Consider the following 25,654-nt stretch of genomic DNA (forward strand, 5'->3'; position numbering starts at 1 on the left):
CCCCCACTACTCCGGGTTCTTTAGAGTTACTCTGAGTGAATTTTGGAACGCACCCAGATAAGTAAAATCTGTGTCAAAGAGGTTAGGATTATGTCTTCTTTGAATGTGTGTGTATATCACAGTATATACTGTGGTGTATATACATATATATGTATATTTCTTACAGTGTCAAGACTTCGTTTTGCGGCATGACTTGTTGAAGCGTTTCTCTAAAGGATATGTGATGTACTTTGAACCTGAGTAGGAACTATAGTTCGAAACGGCCGCAACAAAAACAATTGTGATTTACATCTCTAGCAGCCAAGTTCTTGATTTGCAATTGTGATCGACCGATCAGCGATCCCGTTTTCGGTCACTTGGCCACGTATCAACGAAGACGTTAACGTTCTATACGCTAGCATATTGCAAAAAGGCAGAAAAATGATTAATACGGGGTAAGTAATATTTTCGAGTTCATTGTGTTCCTATATATGATTTAGCAAGTTTTCATCCTCAGCATTGAACAGTAATATAAATTTACACAAGTATGTACATTTCATTATTAGATTGCTACGTGAACTCATTCATGATTTATGTAAATACATGATAATGTGTAAAACGTGTTTTAAACATTATCATGTGTCTGTCATTGTACTATTCGTAAGTTGTACAGAAATTAAAATGTTAATTGGATTGTTAATTTTTTACTTAAGTCCATAATTTTTTTACTAAATTTTAGAATTGTTGAGTAATTTACATATCGAAAACAAAAATTTATTAAAAAACAGATATGTACGTTTGATAATGTAAATGATATATATATATATTTGTAATGTAAATGTACCAGTTAGTGGGTAATTAGTAGATATGACATAATTCGCTGAACAAAGTGACATAAAATTTTAAATATTAAGCTTTTAATGATATGTATGATTGATTAAATTTGTTTATAAAAATTTAATAATGAATTTATTTAGAATCATATATATATATATATATCTAAAAGCATAATTGAAATATTTTATCCTTTTACTTGACAATTGATTCATGTCCACTAAGTGATACTTTTACCTTATATAATACATTAAATTACTATTTTATATTTTAAAACTTAGATATAATGAATTATTACAGTATATTATTTATAATTCTCATAAATGATGTATAATTTGTTAAATGATACATAGTATATTTAATAATACATCTAAGTAAATAATAATGCTATTGTAAATGTTGAACAAGATTATACTAGTTAATTATTACCAATATTTGATAGGAAGTTGGCCGGTCGCACTGTTTTTATAACTGGAGCTTCAAGAGGTATCGGGAAGAGTATAGCTTTGAAAGCAGCGAAAGATGGTGCAAATATTGTTATTGCTGCAAAAACTGCCGAACCACATCCAAAGTTACCGGGTACCATTTATACAGCGGCTTCTGAAAGTAATTATTGTTTAATTTTTCAACAGATTTGGGTTTATGGTACAATCTAACAGCGATACATTTATAGGTATTGGTTTATGGATAAAGAAATACTTACCATACTGATGTTTATGAATAAAAAGTACAATATCTTTAAAATTATTTTTATATTTATGTTAAATATCATTATTAAAATGACATTATAATATTACAAAAATAGAATATTCATATTTTATAGATGATACATGTTAACTTTAGTATAATTTTTTTTTTTTATATTTAATAACTCATCGTTTAGAAATTAAAAAATTGACTATCTCTAAAATAATTTTTATATTTATGTCAAATATATAGTATCAACTAATAAAATTGTTAATTTTGATGCTGATATCTAAAGAAATGTGATATCTAACACATATAGAAATAAGATTTTATAAGCAATATAGCTTGATACAATTCTCTTTCTTATTTAATTTAATGAATATTTTTTAATTTAACAAGACCAAACAAAATTTAATGAAGTTAATTCCAACTAAGTCGATTAGATCCATCAAAAACCTTTTCAAAAAAGAATTTAAAGATTTATATAAATAGAAAAAATATTTTTCAGTTGAAGCAGCCGGTGGTAAGGCTCTACCTTGTATTGTGGATGTACGCGATGAGAAGCAGGTGATTGACGCAGTGGAGAATGCTGTTGCCAAGTTTGGTGGAATAGATGTTGTTGTGAATAATGCGAGCGCTATTTCTTTAACAGACACTCTTGCAACTGAAATGAAGAGATACGATCTTATGAATAATATTAATGCCAGAGGAACTTTTCTCGTGTAGGTTTTTCTTACACTGCTTGCGGGTTTTTAATGTTTAGTATTTAAATTTAGTATTAATTTAATTTAACTTAAATTAATTTAGTATTACATTAATCATAATCTATAACAATTGATTAAAAAAACTGATTAATATTAACACGCATTCTCAAGTTCGTACTGGAAATTACCAAGAAATTAAATTGTATTGTAGATCGAAAATTTGTATACCATATCTGAAGAAAAGCACCAATCCACATATAGTTAATATAAGTCCGCCGTTAAACATGAAACCTATTTGGTTTCAAAATCATGTCGCATACACAATGGCTAAATATGGAATGTCTATGTGCGTTCTTGGAATGGCAGAAGAATTTAAGCCTGATGGCATTGCGGTTAACGCTGTTTGGCCTAGGACAGGTATATTGTCATATTTCATTTATGACAAAAAAAATGTTACAATGAGTGATATACATATATTGCTAGTATTATTTTATAAATATAGAAAATAACGATGATAAGGTGATATTAAGTAAAATAAAAATTTTGTTTACCTGAGTAACTTATAGATTGTATTTAGTATTGTCCGTGTACTGGGCAATACTAAATAATTATGCAAAATTATTTTAAATAAATTACATATTTTTAGCTATATATACTGCTGCAATGGACATGCTATTAAGCTCAGACTCGAGTAATGTTTCTCGAAAACCTGAAATTGTAGCTGATGCTGTTTATGCATTGCTTTGTAAAGATAGCAAATCCATTACTGGTCAATTTCTAATTGACGAAGAAATATTAAACAACGAGGGCATTACTGATTTTACAGACTACGCGTGTAACCCAGGTAATATTGAATTTTATTTATATTTTCTAGACAAATAAAAACACTAATTATATTAACATTTACCTTGTAAAATTTATAGCAATTATAAATAAGTGAATTGTGTGATGACAATCAATTAACTTTTGAATTTTTATATTGAATTTTATATTGTTATTAAACTTGTTTCCTAAATATAAAATCTTTAAAAATATGCTATGTATTATCAGTTATTAAATGGTTCTTTAGCAATAAGCATTTGTAATCTTTTATTTAGCAAACAAGAACAATTTAATGCTAGACTTCTTTTTGGATGGTGCACATACTAAAGACAACATCCATAGTGGTGCTGATAAAACGAATAATGAAACTGGACGGTTGGCACACTTATTTAATGTTATTAATGCAAATTTAAGTAGTGAACTGGTTGACAAAACTGGTGCTATATATCAATTCAACGTAAAAGGTAATTTTTTTTCGTTTACAGAAGAAAAGAAGAGATTGTAAGAGAATAGATATCTTTATATATACATATATATATTCATGTTTAGGAAAGGAATCTGGTGTATGGTTCCTTGATTTGAAAAATGGAAAGGGCGCTACTGGCAAAGGAGAACCTAGTCAGCCAGCAGATGCAACTTTTACAATGGATTCAGAAAATTTCTTTGCTATGTTTTCAGGTACGTGCAGATCTAATAACTTTCTCTTGAATTTATTCTTGCATCTGTTATATTATTGTATCATGTGTATCAAGAGATACGGTAATGTCTTGGTGCTAAGAACATAATATGTACATATACCTGTGTGTTAATGTTATTATTACATTAATGTATTTTAAACTTGCTTTTTGTCGACAGGCAAATTAAAACCAGTTTCTGCATTTATGACAGGTAAATTAAATATTAGTGGAAATATGCAGAAAGCAATGAAATTGGAAAAGTTAATGATCAGTTTAAAATCCAAACTATGAATACAAAGATTAAAATACCACATCACACTCTTTTAAAAAAAGACGAACATAAATATTTTATATGCATATTGTTATGTGCATCTTTTTTTCTTCGTTGGAAAATAAGAAAAATATGTATAAATGATAACTACTATGAACCAAAATTTACATTAATATTATAACTTTTGGTTGAATTGTTCAAGTTTGTTTCTAGTAGGGTTCGCTATTATACGTTTAAACGAAAATAAGTTTACACGTATAATTAGTATATCCGTTTATTAGAAACGTTTTTCCGAATATTTTCACTTTTTTTATATAAACATTTATCCTTTTATTAAGGAGTATGACGAATTGAGAAAATGCAAAAAATTCGATTTTTAATTTTATTAAAAAACGTTAAAATATTCGCGCGCGCGAAAAGATGTTTTTCATAGATGGATATGTTAAATATACATGTAAATGTATTTTCGTTTAAATGTATAATAAAACACATATATTCGGAAAAATGTTTCTTTTATATAAACGGATATGCTAATTAAACGTGTAAACGTTTACCTTCAAGTAAACGTTTTTTTGAAAGCGAATATAAACGGATAAACGTTTTACGTTTACACGTATCTTCGAAAAACGGAATAAAATTAGAGCCCTAGTTTCTAGGAAACAAAACGTCTAAGAGAAATTTTGTATAATACACAATAAGAATAATTTTTTATAACTAGTAATAAACTAATAATTATATATATAGATTAAAATATTATATTTTGTACCCATAAAGATGATATTCATATAAATATATAATTTATACATTGTTATCAGAAAGATTTGTACAATAAATAAATAATTTTTATACATGTTGCAAAAAATATTATAATTTGATAAATTATACATTACTTTTTTATATAAGAATGTAATTATATTTTTATTTCAGCATTGGAAATATTATATGTGTAAGTACTTTTGCTTCTTCGTAAATTCCAAAGAAAATAAAGCCTCCTAATGTGATCCACGTTACTCTTGGTCCAAAACCAGCAAATAATCTGTAATATTTATAATGAAATGTTAAAAAATTATAGACTATTACCCATAGGAAGGAAAAGAGAAGAAATGCGGAAGATACTTACCCATGAAAACCATTTTCTACATATACTCCATGAAGTATATTTAGTACCTTTAATTCTGACGAAAGTAACGTTCTATTTGATAGCATTATTCTCGTTTTTACAACGTCTAATGGAGTCGTAACAGCTGCAGAGATGCCACCTAAAATTACAAAGCATACACACGTAGGTGCAAAAAAATAAATAACAGTATGCAAATCTAAAATTTATTTTCTTATTCCTATTTGGAGCGTGTAAACGTAATATAAAAACCTGCAATTGCACCACAAATTGCACTTTCCACAGGATATATTTCTCTTTCAATATAGAATCTGTAGGATTTTTTCAAATATTCCCATAACGGAAACTGTACAATACTAAATGGCATGTCTCGTAACACCGTGCTGCAATATCCGCGATATAGTAATTTGAAATCAAACGATTTTCTATCATGTACTTGTGCCTGTCTCCTTTGTTTCATAACTTCCACTGGAACTCGTAATAAACATGCTACCTGTATATATAAAATAACAATTAATATACACTAATAAGGCTCTCAAGAACATGAATTCAACAAATGCGAATTATCGGACTATTCGAGCCGCGCTGGATATTATTTGTGCGAAAAACTTTTTTATAACAGTAATTTATTAATATTATTACATACGTTTCAACCTTTTTAACATGGTCATCTTCAGTGATCTTATTCTAAGTTCTATTAAATACCTAATGATTTAAATTCAAAGTCGTTCAATTAAATACCTAATGATTTTAAAAATCCGAAAGAAAATAAAATTTCGATGTACATTACAAGATATCTTGTCAACAGATTAAAATAAGGATATTGCGTAATATACATCGAAGAAATTTTATTCTCGTTGAAAAGATATCTTGTCAACAGATATTAAAATAAGGATATTGCGTAAAATTAAAATAAGCACATTGAGTAACATACATCGAAGAAATTTTATTCTCTCGGATTTTTAAAATCATTAGGTATTTAATAGAACGACTTAGAATAAGATCACTGAAGATGATCATGTTAAAAAGATTGAAACGTATGTAATAAATAAATTACTGTTATATTAATAAATTACTGTTATAAAAAAGTTTTTCGCAAATAATATCCAGCGCGGCTCGAATAGCTCGATAACTCGCAATTGTTGAATTAATATACATCTAAAACTTATTCTTTCATGAGATGAATTAGTTAAATTAACAGCATTCAGTCTGTAAATAATTGAGCTTACAGAACGCTGACTTCGAAATTGAAAAATCTTATGTTAAATTTATGTAGAAAGCAATGTTTTTTTAATTATTACATAATTATAGCTATAAAAGAATTAAGAGGAAAAACAATAATTGGAAAATATTGCTCTATACATCAATTTGAAATATCTAAAGTTTTTTTTTTATTTTAGAATCAAAATTTTTTAAGCTCAATTATTTAATGTAAATTAAATACCGTTGATTTGATTGATTCATTTGTCACAAGATAATAATTATTAAAGTCTCACCATTTCTGATATCGCAGCTGCTCCCATGTGAAGTGGAGTATAATAATCCATAGAAATCCTAGGTTCCAATATAGTCTTGATTTCTTCATATGTTAAAAAAAATAGCGCGGCTGGAATGTAAAATGTGTTACTGTACAAATGTATATAATCCATAAATTTATTGATTCCTGAGTGTATTGCATATCTGCAGTATCATACCTGTTGGTGCTGTACCAATTAAGACTGGACCAATGCCTTTATAAAGACTTGTGAAGCCTCCAGTCTTTAAAAATCCCTGTTTACTTTGTAGTCGTGTCTTCAATGTGTCCAGTGGAAACAACGCGATGTCTACGAATGTGCCCGCAGCACCTCCTGCCTATATAAACATAATTATATGTAAATGATAAATAATTCAATAACTCGAAAATGTCAAAATTTTTTTCTTTCCATTTCTTTATAATTATACATATAAAAGTATATTTTCATTTTCTCTTTTTTTTATATTTTATTAACATTCATTTAATAATGATATAAAATGAAAAAAGACTGTTTAATATAAAATTTCAATGATAAAGAAATCAATTGTAGCTTATCAATTATTATTATCATCAACTTATCAATCGTCATTAGATATTTGAAATCGATTATTGTACGAGCAGATCTAGTTAATTTTCCTCGTTTTACAATTACAATATGTTCGACAATAATGTTTATGTCAAAGTTATTCAGGAATCATAGAATACTTGACGCTGACACATGTGCGACATGTATGTGTCAATGCAAAACGTAAACTATACATGATGATTCACTTACAATAAGTGAAGTAACGAAGACATTTCGCACGTTCGTTCCTTTCTCCGTTCCTTCGCTCGTTGTCATCTTGTCTTTAAGTGAGTTACTTGAAAATAAAAATAATTTCTATACAATTCGCACTCGGCTCTCATATAACCTGTCGTTTGATTCGATCGAGACAGACGTACACAAATGCTGCAAACGATTGCGCAGCAGGAAGTTATTTAGTCAAAAGACTTCGTCATAGATTGTATTTTAATTGACACGTGTTGTATGTATATTTTAACATGATAAATAAATATAACAGAATCATTTTTACAAATAAGCTACAGTCACTGTATATGTAATTCAGCAATACAACGCTGCATGTGGCACGTGGCATATGGCATCGATATATAATCGATGGCGCGTGTTCTGAAATGCTATTCAATGCTATTCCAAACAGCATAGAATATTTATTAATATTCATTTTTTGAAATGTTAATAGATGTTTCATATATATCCCAAGTAGAACACAGAAGTTATGAGGACATCATCATGACCTCATTTGTCACTTATAAGTCAATTTTTTGGTATCAAATGACATCATGATGACGTCCTGTGATACCATTATGACTTAATTATGACTCCGTGTTCTATCTGGGATTTTTATATAAAGCTTTATTCGAAATATAATTAAATATAGACTAAATATTTTATGTAATATTTATAATAAATAAATATTTCTAATAAGTATTTTTTACTTGGATTATAATGTCTCATTAAGTATTTTCATAGCACTTATTATAATATTTACAATAAATATTTATAATCAAATCATAAATTCATAATCACAATTAATTCATAATCATAATTCATAATCACAAATAATTATATCATAAATATTTATGATCCGTGCAGCTAAGACCACAAAAAATATTTACAAAATTTTTAAAATAAATTTTATATTTGATTTATTTTAAATATATTGTAAATATTTTATAAATATTATATGCTGTCTGGGATACTACTGTCAGTACCAAAAGTAATTCATATTACGTCCTAGCAAACACAAAATTATATGTAATATAATGTATAACTGAATATAACCAGGGCTGGGTATTTTTGCATTTAAAATGCCATTTAAAATGTAATTCTATTTAAAATGCTAAATGTAAAATATTTAAAAAAATGTATATTAAAATGTAATTATATTGTTGGTTATATTGTTGGAAATTATATAATATGTACGTTTATAACTTTGTGTTCGCTGAGCTATACTATAAAATCTATTATAGATTTTTACTGATAGTATTATCTCAGAATTCACCAATGAATATCTATAAATATTATATATGATAAAGATACTTCTTTATTGTAATTCTCTTGATTAGTTGAAATTATTTATATATTATATAATAAATTATATATACAATATAATATTATATATACATTAATTATAGTAATTATATCACATAATAATTTATATATCATGGGTATAATAAAAATTAAAATATATACAGAATTTGTGACTCAAAATGTTATAGGAAGAAAGTTTTGAAAAAAATAAGTAAAAAGATTATTTGTAAAATTGTTAGTAATTTTTTAGGTAATAAAGATAAAAACTTAATTACAGATTACAAATTACTTGTCCACTGTTAGTAATGTCATGGACAAGCGGTCATTTAAGTATAGATTCTAATTGATCATCTTATTAATCCTCATTACCTAAAAAATTACCGCTTAATATAAAAATTTATAAATAATTTTTTCACTTACGAGTCAAACTCAGATTCTTTCTTGTCTTATTATGTGCTTATAATTAAATACTTTTAATAAATTTATATATACAAACATTTCAACCTATTATTAAGTTATTCTTAATGTTAATAAATTTGTAATTGTTAATATATATATGTTAGATATCAATATATAAAATCAATTTTTTTAAAAAACGAATGAATTTCAAATGGAACGGTACAGTACTTCTCTAATTCTTCTTATTTGTTTTCTTAGGTTGGACAATCATTGATTCTCCATCAACCAATTGTATTTTTTTCGACAAACTTTTGTGTCTTATATTTTCTTGTCATATTCTTCAGGTGACATTGATTTAATGAAACTTAAAATTCATATGCAATTGGTTTTACAATTAAAAGCAACTCATGGTGGTATCACGACTGAAACTAATTAAAAATTTTAATTGTAAAACCAATTGCATATGGATTCTAAGTTTCATGAAACCAATGTCACCTGAAGAATATACCAAGAAAATATATAAGACATAAAGGTTTATCGAAAAAAATACAATTGGTTGATGGAGAAGCGATGATTGTTCAACCTAAGAAAACGAATAAGAAGAATATCAAACAAAATTTGCAGCATAGAGAAGTACCATTTGCGAAATTCGTTTTTTTAAAAAGATTAATTTTACATATTGACCTCTAACATATATTGACAATTACGAATTTTTTAACATTGAGAATGACTTAATAATAGATTGAAACGTTTGTATATATATATAATTAAATTTATTAAAAGTATTTATTATAAGCACCAGCGTTTGATTCATTTGCCCTCGATTTTACATATATTTTTATTTTATTGAGTCTTTTTAAAATTATTGTTATTTTTTCAGTTACTTCTTTGAGAAGTAACTTTCTAGTATTTTGAGTTGCAAACTTTGGGACAAAGTATAAAATTATATTTTTATTATTAATAACAAATTTTAAGGGAAAATTAATAAACCCACGTGGATACAACAAATATTTTTATTATGTTACACAATGTTGTAACTTCTAATTTTCTCGTCACTCAGACGACATTTGTGCTGGGTGAGAATCCGTAATCTTATAATGAGAACACGATAATCAGGGTATACATAATTTTGGTTTCCTCCAATTTCACGGATTTTTTTTTCTTCACACCCATGTTAAAAAATTTATCATTTATACGAAATTTGAGAGAGTCGACTTACTTTCTTACTTCATCTAAAAGATAATATTATATGTCAAGATTATTAATAACAATCCTTATAATTGATTAAAAAGATTATATCGCCTATAAAAATTTACAGTATTTTCCGTCGTTTTTTTTCTGTTTTCCATAATTGTCGAGTTAAAATACTTTTTGCGGATACTAATAATTTCCATTATAATTTGTCTGCCTTATTAATTGTTATTAACTATTTAATTATGACAAAAGATGAGAAATTTAAATTAGATGCTGTGATGTCCCAAATAAAAGTAACTAGATATTACTGTTAGACGAAATTACTAGTATTTCCATCTCTTTTCATAATATAATAATATATATTGACAATATATATCAGTTTCTTAATCATAAGACAAAATTTAACATGTCTTAAAGTAATATCGCCTTTCTTCCAGCTACAGATTCTTTGAATGATACAGAGTCAACGTTTTCTTAACAAAAATAATAAGACATGGAGACATAAAGGAATTAAAATAACAAATATCAATTATTTAGTTTTAATATCGTTAAAACTAAATAAAAGTATATTTTTATTTAAATATATAAGAATTTTAATTTTACTCCTCTATTTGATCTTCGCTACTAATGATCACTAAATAATGGATTTTATTGTACGTTTGTGTACGAAAAGCCACTATAATGGCCGGTATTTATAGTGGTTTCTTATATTTAAGATTGTCTTAAGTAACAGTCTTAAGATGATAAAACCAATCACAGAACCGTATTAATGCCTCAAAATATTTAAGACGATCTTGTGTGATAAGAGCGAACTATGAATACCGGCCAATGTCCTGTCGAAAAACCTTCAGAGCCTATTAAAGTTTTAATATCATAATTTTCCTTCGTGTATTTCTTATAATTATTGAACTTACATACTATTATTTGTACAGATATGTTAACTTATATAATATGGTAATTATGCCTTTTGTAATTCTACATGTAGAAAAAAAGACAGTATTCTTAAGAATAGAGCAGCGTATTGTTGCGTTACAATGATTGTTGTATATCTTCCAGCTAATTCTAACGTTGCGTAAAGATTAAAGTGAAAAATTAAGACGTTAAAAAAAGGATAACTACTGAACTTTGTTAAGATAAACTCAACTTGAAATTGATCCAAGTATCCATAGCTGCGAGACAAGGCTTGAAGAGAAATGATAAGTAATACATATGTATGTAATCACATAAGTCCTCACGATGATATATTTTACTTTCCATGTATTTTTTGCTCCTGAATTTTTATACATATCTTATACGGTCATCGTTTAATCGTCTTAATATTCACACTTTACGTAACACTTATTTATCATCCTTGTATTCTAAAATAATTGATTATACATTAAAAAAGCTTCCCGATAGAGTTCTTTACACCTCGGTCTTGTCATCCCGTTGCTTTTAATCGGCAAACTTAAGATCTCGTAAGTTAGCTAATTTCTTGTCCTCGACTATTCGTCACGAATCACGCTACGTAATGCTTTACATAGTATAAATTATCAACGTCACGCAGTTCTATATAAAGTTACACTTGCGATATGTTGATTCGCCATAACTTCGACAATCGCGTCCCGTATGCCGTAACAAAACGTACAGCCGAATGGGTTGGTTGTGTTTGTCGAAGACGCACGATTCAGAACTACTGGTCGTGCACTTGCTTTCAATTGCTCGCTAATCCTATCCCATTTTGTATAGGCAGTGATCTATGAGATGAAATTAAGATTCATTAACACACGGTATATTAAATACATGAATAACTACTAAAGACCCTACTGTAACAGGAGATGGGGAAACGTCAATCAACTTTCCCGATTCCGTGGAATTATTTTCAGGAGGCAGAGTCAGAGAAAATTCGCAGCGGTGATACATATTAAAGTTATAATGTCCTGGATAATTCGTGTGAAGTACAAACTTTTTTATACATTGGGTTTTAGCATTGAATAAGATATCCTGCAAAGAATCACATGAGTATAAGTGGTAAGTGTGAAAAATGAAATCAATAGACAAAGAAAGAACGTATTCAAGAATGACATGGCCTACAATTTCATGTAGAAGCATTGTACTGATCTATCTGCTAATTATTTAGCTGAATCTATTTGTTATGTAGTGCAGCGCATAGCAAATTATTTTATAATTTCAATGTTGGGCCGACCGTCCGTTCAATTGCCCGTCTGCAAGATTTCTCAAAAACGGTTTAACTTTTTTAAATTCTGTTTTTGGCAATAGATATTCGAGGACTTTGGTTCCTATCGTAATATGTAATCTGATGTTGACATCGACGTAATTTTGAATTTATCAATAACAGCTTTTCTCTTCCTTGCAAAAAAGGATAAATTCAAAATTATATCGATGTCAAGCTTGTACTGATATGGGTGAACGATACTTTGAAATGCAAATTTAGATAAAATTACTTCTTACACATTTTGTATTTTTATTATAACTTTTTAATAAAGCATTTTAGGACCTATATTTATATAACATTTTTTTCTTATTTCAATTCATAGAAAATACTGTTAAAGTTTTTATGGAAAATCCGAGGACACCTATATGTCTAATAAACATCTAGAATTTTTTTCTATGAATAGTTTGAAGAGAAAAAGGCAAAGTATTTATATTGATTATCTCTTTTAGATATATCAATAATATCTTTAGTGTTAGTAATTTGCCATTAATAATTTGTACTGTTTCGATTCAACTGTTAAAGTAAGCTCGTGTCATATATCACCAGATGAAAAAACGTACTTACCAAACCTAAAGTAAAATAATTATAGAAAAAGTCTGACCGTCTTGTTTTATCTCGTTTGTGCGCGTGTGGACTATGGATACGCATCTTATCCTCGGCTTTGTAGAATACTCTAGACGGGGCACCAAGCGCACTTAAAACATCCTCACATGTATCACCGAACAATACCTGAAATCGTATTAAATTATAACATCAGAAACAAAAAATATGTTGTGAGCAAAAAAACATGCTTTTGGAAGGGAAGAGCCTGTGTATCACTAAAAAGGAGATAATTTTACGGATCTTTTTTCTTTTGAACAAGCAATGCAACGAATCTTTTTAAAAATTTTTTATGTGTTATACATTTTTAAATATAGAAAAACATTTTTTTGTTAAAAAATAATTTTATAGAGTCCATAAATAGATGTTGACACGACCTTCTCACCAGAGTAGTGAGTTGATGGGAATTATAGTGTCTTTTGTACTCATTTGAAGCAAAACTATAAATTTCTTATTTTTTTATATGAAATTACCTTGTCGATGAATCAAGAAAATAAGAAAAAAATGGAAAACAGCATTTTTTAAAAATTACGATTTTGACTAAAAAAAATTGTTTAAAGTCTTTAGTATCGAAAAACATTATATTACCATAAAGTCTGTTTTTTATTCCTGTACTAGATTGCATTACAACTTTCTTTTACGTTTTTGTCAAATGCCAAACATATATCTATTTAGCTTTAAATTCCAAAAGTGTATACTAGTTCAGCCACAGAAAACAGGTCTATAGACGAGCAAATGGTCTCCTACAAATGTCTGTGCAACACAAGAAATGGACTAAGGTTCCTTAAATTTTTGTAATTCGTTCTGTAACTTTAGAAATATATTTTTTTTATTACTTTCGATTAAAGAAAAATTTTTTTCGATTTTTTTCGAACTGATTACACGAGGCTCTCTCCTCTTAAAACAAGTTGAATTTTTTCACATATTGAAATTCGTATTCAATGGAATAAATTTATCAAACAGAGATATTTAATTGTCGTGAATCACATGTTTCAGATCTCCACTTTATGATCTCTATTTTAAATACTATGATAAACATTTAAATACTGATTTTTCTTAGCAAAAAGTATATTGATAAAGCGCAACCTCTTTGGTCAGACATCGCTTCTTCGGCTCCAGCAATGCTCTTGTTCCAGAACTACCTTCCGTAAAAAGATGTAATTTGAGTCCTCGAGTACGTGCTTTGTCTCGAATGATATCAGCTTTCTCCAAGTACAAGTTATTATGGTAACAAACCTGTGTAAAGATATGGATGTTAAAGATACATTAAATGCTCAACATTTAAATTTATTTTTAAGTAATGGCAAAATAGCCCAAGTCTACTTACAAGTGGTAAAGGTGGCGGCGGGGTCTTAGAACCGTGCTCTTCACCGCTACCACCGGCTAGAATATTTCCAACGTAAATTGCCGTTTTTGCAACCAGAGGAGAAGTTCCGTTAGGAAACTGTAATGAGCCTAATCCGTGGGCATAACCAGGATGGAATTTTGAATCGATCGGAAAGTAAAACGATAGTCCTCGAAAATTCAATACAAACACCTGCAATTTATCATTATAGATATTACATATCACGCAAAAATTCGTATAAATTTTAATTATTTTGAAGTAAGCTCTCTATAGTTTTGTATGTATGATTAAATTTTATGAAGAATTGTATACCTGCTTTTCACTGTCATAAACACCCGGGTGAGTCGCACCAAATGAATGCTCTATCTGCTCGATTGAAGGTAACACTTCCGGCGAATTGAATGGCAAGCCGCAATATTTCAATTTTACTAACTTCATGTTATAAATCTCAATTATCTTAAGCCTTTGTACAACAGGATCGAATATAAGCCGAATGCCGTCGTGAGGTAAATTTATTACTAGATCTACGTCTAACGGATTCTGCGAACGTGCATAATGCTTTATGTAACATCTGATTATGCTATTTAAATTTGATGTACGATACAATAGGAGTATTACTTGTTTATGCATTCAAAAAGTTTTAGTCTATGTGCATTATGCATATATATGTATGTATATGTAAGATTCATGCCAACACATACGTTAAAGTATACTTACAGTGTCGCTATAAAGTACTTGCACTCCTCTTATGACGCCGACTTGAGACTGTATTATCGATACTGACTGAGAAAAGTGCATACCTGCAATGTAGTAAGCTTAATATTCGGACTTTAAAATAAATTAATGCTTGCGTTTTTCTCTGGTATATCAAATAAAAGTTTATTTATACAAAACTATAAGTCTGTTCTTTCTAGCTGAACTGATGTACATTCGTATTTAAAATGAAACAAAATTTTATATATATTTAAATATACATATTTTATATATAATTAGATATATATTTAAATTATATTTAGTTATATCATATATCAGTCAAATGACACCTATTGCTGTTTACATATGTCTAAAATTCAACAAAAACAAGATAGAAAATTTTAATACAGCTACAGAGAATAAATCTTAGATAAGAGAATTTTAAAATTAAAAAATGAAAACGGATAGTTACTTTAAAAAAATAGATAAAACATTTTTTAATTGCATAGAGGCCAATTGAAAAATTAATTTGCATACGATTGATTTTCACAAATAAAATAGATTGCAAATAAGGAAAAAAATGCTCAATAATATGAGCCAAATAAGGTTTGAAAAACTAAAACTATATTTATTTTCAATACAGATGATTGAGAAATAAATAAAATAAGAATAAAGAATGATAAATTAATATGAACGTTGAACAAATAAAAAACGTAAAAAAGTCTTTAAATGAGCCAACACAGGAAGTCAGTGTATAAAAAATTATTCCTCTCTTCTCTTCTTCTATCACAGTTCGTTGAATAAATCGTTGAATAAATCATTGAATAAATCATTAGAATAATCTAATTTACATAAGATTGGTTTTTACAAACAAAATAAATTGCAAATACGAAAGAAAATGGTCAGTAATACAAGCCACATAAGACTGGAAAAATAAAATTATATTTATTCTTAAAACAGTTAATTAAGAAATTAATAAAAGTGAGAATAAAGAATGATAATTTAGTTTAGATACAGAATAAATTATCAGAGTAATTTAATTTATAAAATTTTCACAAAAATAGAATAAATTGAAAATAAGAAACTAATCAATAATACAAGCCAAATAAAATTGGAAAAATGAAAAATATATTTATTCTCAAAACACACACGCACACGCGCACACACACACACACACACACACACACACACACACACACACACGCACACACCACACACACACACACACAAATGACTAAGAAACGAAAAAAATTGGAATAAAAATTGATAAATTGGTATAAGTGTAGAATAAATTGCCTGTACTTCCACCAAGATTTTGATTTAGCATTTGTTATTTTGATTTATTTTTGTGAATTGTATTTATTTATTTAAAAAATCATTATACACGCCACCACACATTATAATAGAGAAAAAGGAAAAAAACGCTCATATTCGTTCTCGCTCGTCGAAGTTTCACAGTTAGATAACAAAGATAAATAATGGAGCAACGCATAAAGAAACAAGGACAAATCATGCGTTACGCGAGACAAATTGTAGTCGTCGGACTACAATCGCTTGTTCTCGTCTCATATAACTCGATTCGATCGTGAAACTCGACAAGGGAGAGAGGAGACGATTTAGTTTGCGTGTCGTGCAAATCATAACAACCCACGCTCGTCGGTCGCGAGCGTTTGCGCTTGCGTTTTGCGTTTCGTCACTTGCCCAAAATAAATTCCCATTGCTCGCATCCGAGGGATCTCTCGGGCACCACCTCGAGCTCCAGCATCCTGTCCCGTTCGTCTAGCTAGCCACGCACGAAACAACGGAACAATGATGCGTCGCGGAGGAGAGCGGCGTCGTCGATTATCATATGAACTGCTCTGCTCCTTTGTCCGTCCGTTCGATTGTTAATCACCAGATAGCCATATTGCTGTCACATCCCACAACAATAAACCTCGCTCACTATTTTCGCAGCGCTGCTGCGACTTCTACCACCCCCCAAGTCCTACGGTTGGCAAACTGTCATCGAACAGCTGATACGCTGCCGCGGAGTATGAGGAACTCAGAAGATGAGCCTTTCGCGGAAACGAGACGCGATTATGGCTGCGTTGCGTAGCTTAAGGTATCTTTTCATGTTGTTTTGCTCAACGTTTATTTTCAGTGTCATAATAGGTCACGCTGTTGGAAGTTTCCTTCGCGCTGATTGGATCATACTTTTAGATCTAGAAGAATGGTCCTATCTCAGCAGGCACTCATAAAACGGTTGCAAAACTGTTGAGTCTGCTGAACGCAGCTGATGCTAGAAATCCATCCGAGATCTCGGATGAAGAAAGAATTGACCAATCGCATTGATCATGTGATTAAATTGTTTAAATGTGATTGGTTAATTCTTTCTCTCTCCGAGATCTCGAACCAATTTCTAGCATCGTGGACACAAGGCTTAAGATGCTAATGCGGCTCTCTGATTGGTTCATGATACCTCAAAGCTGAACTTAAGACAGTCTTAAATTTAAGATCTGACTATGAATACCGGCCTAAGGCCCTGCGCACAATAGAGGAAATATTAGGAACAGGAATAAATATTAAGATTTTAACCTATCAGATACCAGTTACACCGGAATACACGGTTTCCGATAGGTTGAAATCTTAATATCTATTCCTGTTCCTAATTTTTCCTCCATTGTGCGCAGGGCCTAATTCCGGCCTAAAGCCTTGTGTCCACGATGCTAGAAATTGGTCCGAGATCTCGGAGAGAGAAAGAATTAACCAATCACATTTAAACAATTTAGTCACATGATCAATGCGATTGGTCAATTCTTTCTTCATCCGAGATCTCTGACGGATTTCTAGCATCGTGGACACTGGGCTTAAAGCATTCGGTGTGAATCGTTCTGGGAATCGAAGCTCGAAACCCGCAGGGATCGATCGATTACGGGAGGGACGATAGTCGGCTACATTCAGTGCGGTCTGCTGACGTTCTATTCAAAGATGGCGTTGACGAGTGCGCCATGTTTCTCGTGATGTCCGAGCGTTAGAGAAAAGTTTTTCAGAAAAGCGTGATCCGCATGAGCAAAATGGCTGATGATGACCCGTCGCTATTGAAGGAGGACGGTTGCTTGAACGTGGACACCGAGTGCAAGAGTATTATCTATCACGCCAATCTAAATGTTCTACTCATCACCACTGGCAGCGCACAAGTATACGTGTTCGATGTCAATTCCGGCGTGATCTTGCAGAGGAGTTCTCTGTCTGGTGAGCGTGTGCGGCTTCCTCGTCGTGATCGATCCCCGCGGAACACCCCCGCCGGATCGGCGCCGAGGAAACGGCAGATTTCCTCCCTCCCCCCTCCAACAGCGTCGTCCCCGTCGCCGTCGCGGCTGTCCGCCCAATGTTTGCAGGATACTGTGCAATAACGCGAGTCAAGGTCGCGTACGTTTTCCCGGAATAAGACAACACTACTTCCTCGTCGTTGAAATTTTCCGGCACGAAGTGCCTCAAAGCGGCAAGCTTTGTCTCTTCCCCGGAATCCGGAGAGTCAGGAAGATAATCTTACAGTTTGTTGCATTCCGGCCATGCTTTTCACGCCTTCCTGGATTTTGTCTCTGTTCCTTTGTTCCGCGAAAATGAATTTGCGTTTTTAATGCAGAAAGTAATACGGTACGGCTTAAAGAAATAGATCTATGACTGTCAGCATTGTGCGGTATACCAATTACATTCTTTGTTGTCTTCTAAGAACTAATTCCATTAATTTTACAAATTACTTTGACACTTGACCTGATCCAATCATTAAAGATAAAGTTTTTTATGAACGGTATCTTTATTGTGATATGATTGCAGCAAAGAAGTATTCTTTTGTATAAGTTCAAGAAATAAGAACAAAGAATGTTCCTATGTTTTTCAAAATCAAGATTTTTGTAAGATCTTTGCATAATTTTTCCAAGATCATGTTGTGAAAATATCAAAAGATAGTAGTATTAATATTAATATTATATGAAATATATATTATTTAGTAAAATGTATTTAAAATGTATATTATGCAGATATTCAAACAATTTTATAAGATTATGTGACAGGAAACTATTTAAATATTTAATATTAGTGTTTTTCGCAGTCATTAAAATAAAAATAATCAATTTACATTTTTGTATTAATGTTTTTTACAAATTTGTATTAAGATATATATTAATTCATATATTATTAAAATATATGTTATTGAAAATAAAAGTGAAAGATATTACGTGAAATGTGTGAAGATTTATAAAATGTTTATGCTTATAATGGCGATTGTAGGTAAATCTAATGGGAAATTACAAGGGATTTATTTATCGGATGGAATAGACAAAGTGCTGTATACAGATGGACGAGGAATTGGCATACGTAGCGATTACAATGGGGTCCTGTTATTAGATACAATTTTGCAAACCCCAGTTTCTAAAAGCGAGGATGTCATAAAGCTAGAACTATTGCTGTCAGAGGCAACGATATTGCTTCAATGCCTACAATGCGTAGAATTACCAGGTGTGGAACATTTGCTGGAGGTGCTGCAAGAACTGTCAAGTAAAATTGTTACGGCACAAGCAAATCAGAAAAAGGGTATCAAGGCTCAAAAAGTAAGTACAGTTTGTAAAGCTAATTATTTTATATATAAAATGCTAATACATTTTTTGTTGTAATTATTTTAGATCGTAGATATTCATAGTGAGAATATAAAAGTAAATGAATTATTTTAAAGCTGAAATACATTTTTTAGTACGCCTGTTAGATGTTTATTTAGTATATTTAGTAAGAATAAAAAGTTAATATATTTTTTAATAGCTTGATCTTTATAATAGAACTAATTATATAGAGATTTTTAATATTGAATAATCTAAATTTATGATAGTCAATATAATTATGGGAATTAGTTAAAAATATAATATTGATTATACATTGTGTTAAACAAAAAATAATTACTATATAAATATATACAAGATTTTTAATAAATCTTTGTATTATGCATACAAAATTAATATCAATATATCAATGCTAAAATTAATAAAATTTAAAATGGAAATTTTAATTGCAGTGGAATACGATATGTTTGGAATTACCACATGGATCTTTAAAACTCGTCTGTTCTGGTTTAGTAATGGAATTAAAAAGGCAAAATCGGCATATAGCAGCACTGCCCATTGCCTCTGCGATCAATGAACGACTAAATGGCCTATTGCCTAGTCTTGCGTTAGAAGGTGGTCCCACTGATAGAGCATTAATGTTTAGTGAAGCAGCACGTCGTAATACTTTTCCAAAATGGCCACATATGAATTACAAGTACATAACATATTATGTAGATTGACATAGTTGCTTTTTACAATTTTTTTTTATATTCTATATTTCTGTTTCTTAAGATGAATGCAATTAATGATTTACTAGACACAAAATTGTAACAGAATAAATATTTTAGATGGGCTTTACCTGATCAAATGGCCCAGGCTGGTTTCTATCATGAACCAAATGCTACAGGAGATGATAGAGCGATGTGTTTCACTTGTAACGTGTGCTTAGTATGTTGGGAGCCTACTGATGAGCCATGGTCGGAGCATGAGAGGCATTCGCCCGCATGTCCATTCGTTAAGGGTGAATACACACAGAATGTTCCATTATCCGTGACTCTTGCAACAGCTCCCGCTCGTGAGGCAGGCGATACGGTGGACGTCATAGGTACTACTAATGTCACAGGCCTTGCGGCTACAGCCTCTTCCAATGGTTTTGTAAATATTTGGAACATAACGAATCAATTGAAGGTAAGCTATTTGAGGTTTTGCATTATCAATGCTATACAAAATCTGAGAGCATCTTTTCTACAATCTTAGTCAAAAGTATTAGGTACTCATATTTTTTTTTATTTATCTGGAGGTCTGTCTTTTTATAACTAAACTACTTTACACTTTCTGTACTTAAAGTGAAATAGGTATATGTTTGAAATTTGGTGATAGTGAAAAGAAAAATTGTTACAATAAGAAATAGAAAACAAACCTTGGAATTTTTTTACCAATATTATTTATTTATTGATTATTGGCATTGTTCATAAGTTTAAAATGTTTTTTAAGTAAAAGATAATTCACGGTAAGTATCATAAATCGATTTTGGAACGAAAATGTTAAATAATGGTTAATAAGGTGCTTAATCCTTTTGACTATATATAAGACTATATATTCACAAGTTACTTGAAAAATTAAGCTTGATATTCTTATATATGTTATCTTTTTTACTTTGATTAAAAGTAATATAATTTTATCTTATTCAAAGTAATATAATTACTGTTATTTTGCAGAGAGAAGTATCATTTTATATATCACCCTTGGATCAAGAAATAAACAATAAGGAATCGATACAATTTTGTGCTGCGAGAAATTTGACGCCTCCGTATTTAACAAATCTAGGCTCAGACTCGGATCCACTTTCGGAATACAAGCCCTCGTCGTTCTATAAAGTGCAAGTTACAGCACTTTCAGTAGTGGGATCTCCAGTAACCCTGAGAGAGGAAGTGAAAAGCACCAACTCCTCGTCGTCTATAAACATTGAGACGACGGAGCATAAGATTCGACCATGCTTAGTGTGTGGGGTTACAGTGACAGTTAACAATCCTTCGCAATTAAGAACTTTAGAGAATGTGTGGGCTGCCTCAAGCGATCTAGCGAGCTCGTCGTCGTTAGTTCGTGCAATGAACAGTGTAAATAGTGCTGCCAGTGATACTCTAGATATAATGAAGGTAGCGGGTGATAGGTACATATCGTCGAGGTTGCATTACTTAGTACTGTATGACTTTCATCATAAGGCTGCAACGGCGCAACCCATCAAGGAAGATAATTCTAAAGAATCAAAGACTAAGAAGACTCTATCTGGGACAGGAACTAGCGCCAGCTCGAATGGCGGACGCCAGGAAAGCTTGTACCAGGAGCTCTTCCTTAGTAAAATTTTTTATGAAGTGCCAGTTATCGAAGATGTAGACTCGGATATGGTAGTTGGTCCGCATTACGATGGTATCTTCCCGCCCAACACTTTAACCGCCTCGTCCTCCAACGGCATTTACTCGAGTCCCATCGGTATTCCCTTCGGTCCGACCCCGACGACGTCAACTCCCTACGATCCCAATTTTCCTCCTATTAACGGCTCAACCCACTTTGCATCGACATCTGATTTGACAACGATAAACAAAAAGAGCTTGGATCTTATGAAGATTACCAAGGCAGAACCGGTGGTCGTCAAGACGTTGGCAATAAACGCACCGGACTCTCTCCGCATTACATACATAACTACGTCCAAGGATGGAAGATACCTGTATGTCGCGATGTGTCCCGCGGCGGATAATGCTTCCGTCGAATCTTCTTCATCAAATACCAATCAGATGGATGTTGACGACGAAAGCGATTTCTTTCCACAGAAAAGTTATATGTACTGGGACCATAATGATAGTCAATCCAGCAAATTGATAAACGGTGAAATCCATAGTAACGAGAGCAACGCGAATGCCCTGTTGCTTGTATATGCTTTGGATTTCACAAGCCCGGTAGTAAAAGTGGCGTCGGAACCGCTGGTGAAGCGAGAGTTACCTTTGGAACAGGCGCCAGTAGAACATGTACTACTTCCACTTCAAGAAAAACAAAAGTGCACGTCATTTTCTACTAACTCTATTACCAATTCCACTAATAATTCAGCCATTCAGGAACCTGCCGGACAAGTTGCCCTTGTATGTAAAGACGGTGTGGTTAGGTTATTAAACTTAAGTACACTGAAGACTGTAACGGAGGCGAGATTAGATGGAAAGAAATTCATCTCTGCGACTTATTGCAACAGTAAGTGTCCCTCTAAAAACGTTTCCAAAAAAAAAACACATAGGAGCGAATGAGAGATTAATTTGGAATATTTGTAGGAATTGTGTTGAGAACTTGTGTGTTAAGATCGGTGGTTTTTTTCAGGTTTGGAAAGGCTGTGTGTGTGCACAAGCGATGGCACATTGCATTTCTTCATTACAGCGGAGGAAGAGGACTCCACAGAGGAGAAAGATGATGTTGACGATGTGAATATGGGTAGTGAAGGAAGCTGTACTTGTGAAAATATAGCTCCTAGTACGTCAACGTCGTCGATTTGTTAGTAAGTTTCATGTAGCAAGTTTTCATTTTGAATAGCCAAAACATTTTAACACTACTATCAAAGATGCCAATTTGATAATTTCCTATCCTTGTTTCTGATTAGGAAGGAGTTATTTTACTAATATTTGTATTATTAGAATTATTTGTATTATATTAACATATTTTTAATATTTTGTACTGCGTGTCTCCAAAAAAGAAAAAAATCGAAATGGTTAGCTGAGCGATATCAAAATGACATCATCGACAGTTCTAGTGTTAATAGCTTTATAATGTTTTTTATAACATTTATAAAACACTGTAAAAGTATTCTTTTGATATTTATTTATTAATTTTTGAATATTTTCTACGTTTTAGCGATGAGCTATTAGCACATAAATCGAATTTCTCATACTGGGACTTAGGGCTGTTATACGAACTTACACGATTTAGTCGACATTCCCCTGCATATAGCGCGACCGTCCCTCCGTGTTGGAGTGAAATGATGCAAGCTCAGAGACAAAGACGTCATCCGCAGCATCTTCATCAATCGGAAGATCAGCATCATACGAGAACGTGGCGGTTACAAAGTGATGCGTAAGGAGACATAATTATGAATATTTTAATAGATGCTGAATATTTAAAAAAAAAACTGTATTTCGTTTTTATAAATTGTGGATTTTCTTATTAATTATCAAAATATCTGTATACGCGCGCGTTTTTTAAAGATATTTTTAAATATTTTTATATTTTTTGAATATTTTTTAAATTAATTTCTAATCATTCTTTTATCATATTTATTCTTTTATGTCCTTTGTTAATATAAATATTTTTGAAAAGATGCTATCTTACAGCGCGTGATAAAAAAAAACTATCTATTTATATTGAGATTTAAAGAATTGTAAATGAAATAGTACGTTATATTTCTTAATAAGAAAAGATCGATGTAAAATTATACAAAAAATACGCGGTTAAAAAAGGAAAATATATTATAAAGTTGTAACACATTTGCATATTATGTTAGGACTACTTGGGATGAACACGTGTTCGAGCTTACTTTACCTCGAAGTGCAGCAGGAAGTATAGGACACGTTGATGTCCGATTTACCTTGCACCCGTTCTATCAAGAGTTACCCAATATTCAAGTTACTTTGTTGAAGCAAAATATGAAGAGGATCGGTCATCAGAAGATACCAACCACCCCTATAGATGAAAGAATTGAATTTAACATAGGAACCGAACAAAAAAACGAAAATCCGGTTATCACAGAGGAATATCAACGCCAGCATAACACCGAAATCCTCTGTGGTCCCATCGATTTGCATCGTTGCGTAGATCTGTCTTGTCACATGGGATGTGTAACATTGACAAGCCCGAAATTGTTTCGTTCGAAAGCTAGGACGTTACTTGTTCACATCAAAGCTTTAGTAGATCAAAAGGATGGAGCGAGTAATGTACTTATCAATCTTTCATTATGTTCTATATCTTTATACACGATAGAATCGGTGTTTCATTAAAATATTTTCTTTTCTTTCTCTACTTTCAAGACTTCTTCGAAATCTAAAGCAAATTTAGCAGAAAGTAAACCACCCACTTGTAAAAAGCTGAAGATATTTGAAGTACGTCCGCTTGTGCCTCCTAATGCTGGAGAACGATTTGACGAGGGTGCAAATAGCAAGAAGTTGGGATGCTATGTTGGTAAATATAATCTGAGAATTTATTAATATAATAAACGCATTAAAATAAGTTTATTATATATATAAAATACTTTGTGTTACATAATTTTTCAAGAATATTTTTACGTTCTTTTTATACGTGCGACAATTTTACTGTCGCTAGATTTTAAATCTAATTTATAAGAAAACACTTATTGTTTTGCATTAAAAATTTTGCACATTAAAAAGCTATACACTTGTTTTTTTATTTAAGGATGCAATTGGATTTACGAGATCTCAATCACCGTAAGATCAGTAAATCCAACCAGTATGCCCGACGAAAGGATGCAAAGATGTGCTATGTTAGAATCCAAAACTTTTGTCGATAATCTTTTGAATGTCGCATGCTTGCAAGTACCTGTCGAGTAAGTAACAAGAATAATAGAAATTTAACGATATTTAAGCTTATAGAAAGTTAACACTCTAAATACATACATTTGCAGCTCTCCCGTCGTACAATCTATAGCTCTTGACATTCTAATATGGGTAGCCTCAATAAGATTAACGAGATTGCGCAGCGTTCAGAACAGCGCCGAGATTAAAGCTCTTCAATTGGAGACGATACGTTCCGTGCAAGGACGACTATCCAGCTTATTACGAACATGTCTCTTGCATGCTGGCAGAAGTATAGCGCATAAATGCGTTAAATTAATTATTCTTTGCAGCGGGTGAGCGATTATTTGAAATGATATTGATACAACGCTAATTAT

The 25,654-nt window shown here is 31.1% G+C and overlaps 4 protein-coding genes across 6 annotated transcripts in view; 2 read left to right on the forward strand and 2 right to left on the reverse strand.

Moving 5' to 3' along the window:
* The first annotated feature begins 124 nt into the window (after nucleotides 1-124).
* On the forward strand, nucleotides 125-4,036 carry Hsdl2 (Hydroxysteroid dehydrogenase like 2). The gene is made up of 8 exons (XM_018455003.1): nucleotides 125-434; nucleotides 1,256-1,419; nucleotides 2,009-2,222; nucleotides 2,416-2,621; nucleotides 2,851-3,048; nucleotides 3,302-3,490; nucleotides 3,576-3,704; nucleotides 3,882-4,036. The coding sequence occupies exons 1-8, from the start codon at nucleotides 421-423 to the stop codon at nucleotides 3,992-3,994; spliced, it is 1,227 nt and encodes a 408-aa protein (XP_018310505.1). The 5' UTR covers nucleotides 125-420; the 3' UTR covers nucleotides 3,995-4,036.
* An 856-nt stretch (nucleotides 4,037-4,892) lies between these two features.
* Nucleotides 4,893-9,375, reverse strand: LOC108727084 (S-adenosylmethionine mitochondrial carrier protein homolog). Of its 3 annotated transcripts, none has more exons than XM_018455006.1 (7): nucleotides 9,324-9,375; nucleotides 7,380-7,464; nucleotides 6,786-6,942; nucleotides 6,588-6,697; nucleotides 5,344-5,584; nucleotides 5,095-5,233; nucleotides 4,893-5,010 (listed from the first exon to the last, which is right to left on the reverse strand). In XM_018455006.1, exons 2-7 carry the CDS (start codon nucleotides 7,443-7,445, stop codon nucleotides 4,893-4,895), a joined length of 831 nt encoding a protein of 276 aa, XP_018310508.1. In that variant the 5' UTR covers nucleotides 7,446-7,464; nucleotides 9,324-9,375. The 3 variants fall into 3 exon arrangements, with proteins under 3 accessions (XP_018310508.1, XP_018310507.1, XP_018310506.1); XM_018455005.1 differs by lacking the exon at nucleotides 9,324-9,375 and adding an exon at nucleotides 7,547-7,707; XM_018455004.1 differs by lacking the exon at nucleotides 9,324-9,375 and having other exon boundaries at nucleotides 7,380-7,707.
* Nucleotides 9,376-10,897: 1,522 nt separating this feature from the next.
* LOC108727079 (UPF0183 protein CG7083) lies at nucleotides 10,898-17,193 on the reverse strand. The gene is made up of 8 exons (XM_018454997.1): nucleotides 16,844-17,193; nucleotides 15,167-15,249; nucleotides 14,762-14,989; nucleotides 14,432-14,641; nucleotides 14,191-14,340; nucleotides 13,069-13,233; nucleotides 12,096-12,272; nucleotides 10,898-12,025 (listed from the first exon to the last, which is right to left on the reverse strand). Exons 1-8 carry the CDS (start codon nucleotides 16,905-16,907, stop codon nucleotides 11,828-11,830), a joined length of 1,275 nt encoding a protein of 424 aa, XP_018310499.1. The 5' UTR covers nucleotides 16,908-17,193; the 3' UTR covers nucleotides 10,898-11,827.
* Nucleotides 17,194-18,119: 926 nt separating this feature from the next.
* Nucleotides 18,120-25,654, forward strand: part of Bruce (BIR repeat containing ubiquitin-conjugating enzyme) — a 31,126-nt gene continuing 23,591 nt past the window's right edge. The window contains exons 1-11 of the mRNA XM_018455044.1: nucleotides 18,120-18,373; nucleotides 19,412-19,731; nucleotides 20,187-20,431; nucleotides 20,565-20,908; nucleotides 21,601-22,956; nucleotides 23,080-23,254; nucleotides 23,608-23,826; nucleotides 24,254-24,674; nucleotides 24,777-24,927; nucleotides 25,159-25,309; nucleotides 25,388-25,612. Coding sequence (XP_018310546.1) covers nucleotides 18,187-18,373; nucleotides 19,412-19,731; nucleotides 20,187-20,431; nucleotides 20,565-20,908; nucleotides 21,601-22,956; nucleotides 23,080-23,254; nucleotides 23,608-23,826; nucleotides 24,254-24,674; nucleotides 24,777-24,927; nucleotides 25,159-25,309; nucleotides 25,388-25,612 — 3,794 coding nt within the window. The 5' untranslated portion in view covers nucleotides 18,120-18,186. The remainder of the gene's footprint in view (nucleotides 18,374-19,411; nucleotides 19,732-20,186; nucleotides 20,432-20,564; nucleotides 20,909-21,600; nucleotides 22,957-23,079; nucleotides 23,255-23,607; nucleotides 23,827-24,253; nucleotides 24,675-24,776; nucleotides 24,928-25,158; nucleotides 25,310-25,387; nucleotides 25,613-25,654) is intronic.

Source organism: Mycetomoellerius zeteki, unplaced genomic scaffold (genome assembly GCF_001594055.1).
Source record: "Mycetomoellerius zeteki isolate Tzet28-1 unplaced genomic scaffold, Tzet1.0 scaffold47, whole genome shotgun sequence".
Taxonomy (NCBI): domain Eukaryota; kingdom Metazoa; phylum Arthropoda; class Insecta; order Hymenoptera; family Formicidae; genus Mycetomoellerius; species Mycetomoellerius zeteki.

Coding starts and splice junctions, on each gene's coding strand:
- Hsdl2 (XM_018455003.1), top strand. Junction 2,223..2,415: donor GCCAGAGGAACTTTTCTCGT/GTAGGTTTTTCT, acceptor ATTGTATTGTAG/ATCGAAAATTTGTATACCAT. Junction 3,049..3,301: donor AGACTACGCGTGTAACCCAG/GTAATATTGAAT, acceptor TCTTTTATTTAG/CAAACAAGAACAATTTAATG.
- LOC108727084 (XM_018455006.1), bottom strand. CDS start 7,445: ATGACAACGAGCGAAGGAACGGAGAAAGGAACGAACGTGCGAAATGTC. Junction 6,698..6,785: donor AATTGGTACAGCACCAACAG/GTATGATACTGC, acceptor TTTACATTCCAG/CCGCGCTATTTTTTTTAACA. Junction 5,234..5,343: donor AATTTGTGGTGCAATTGCAG/GTTTTTATATTA, acceptor TTGTAATTTTAG/GTGGCATCTCTGCAGCTGTT.
- LOC108727079 (XM_018454997.1), bottom strand. CDS start 16,907: ATGCTGGAGCTCGAGGTGGTGCCCGAGAGATCCCTCGGATGCGAGCAA. Junction 15,250..16,843: donor GCAATGGGAATTTATTTTGG/GCAAGTGACGAA, acceptor ACTACATTGCAG/GTATGCACTTTTCTCAGTCA. Junction 14,642..14,761: donor TTTATGACAGTGAAAAGCAG/GTATACAATTCT, acceptor GATAAATTGCAG/GTGTTTGTATTGAATTTTCG.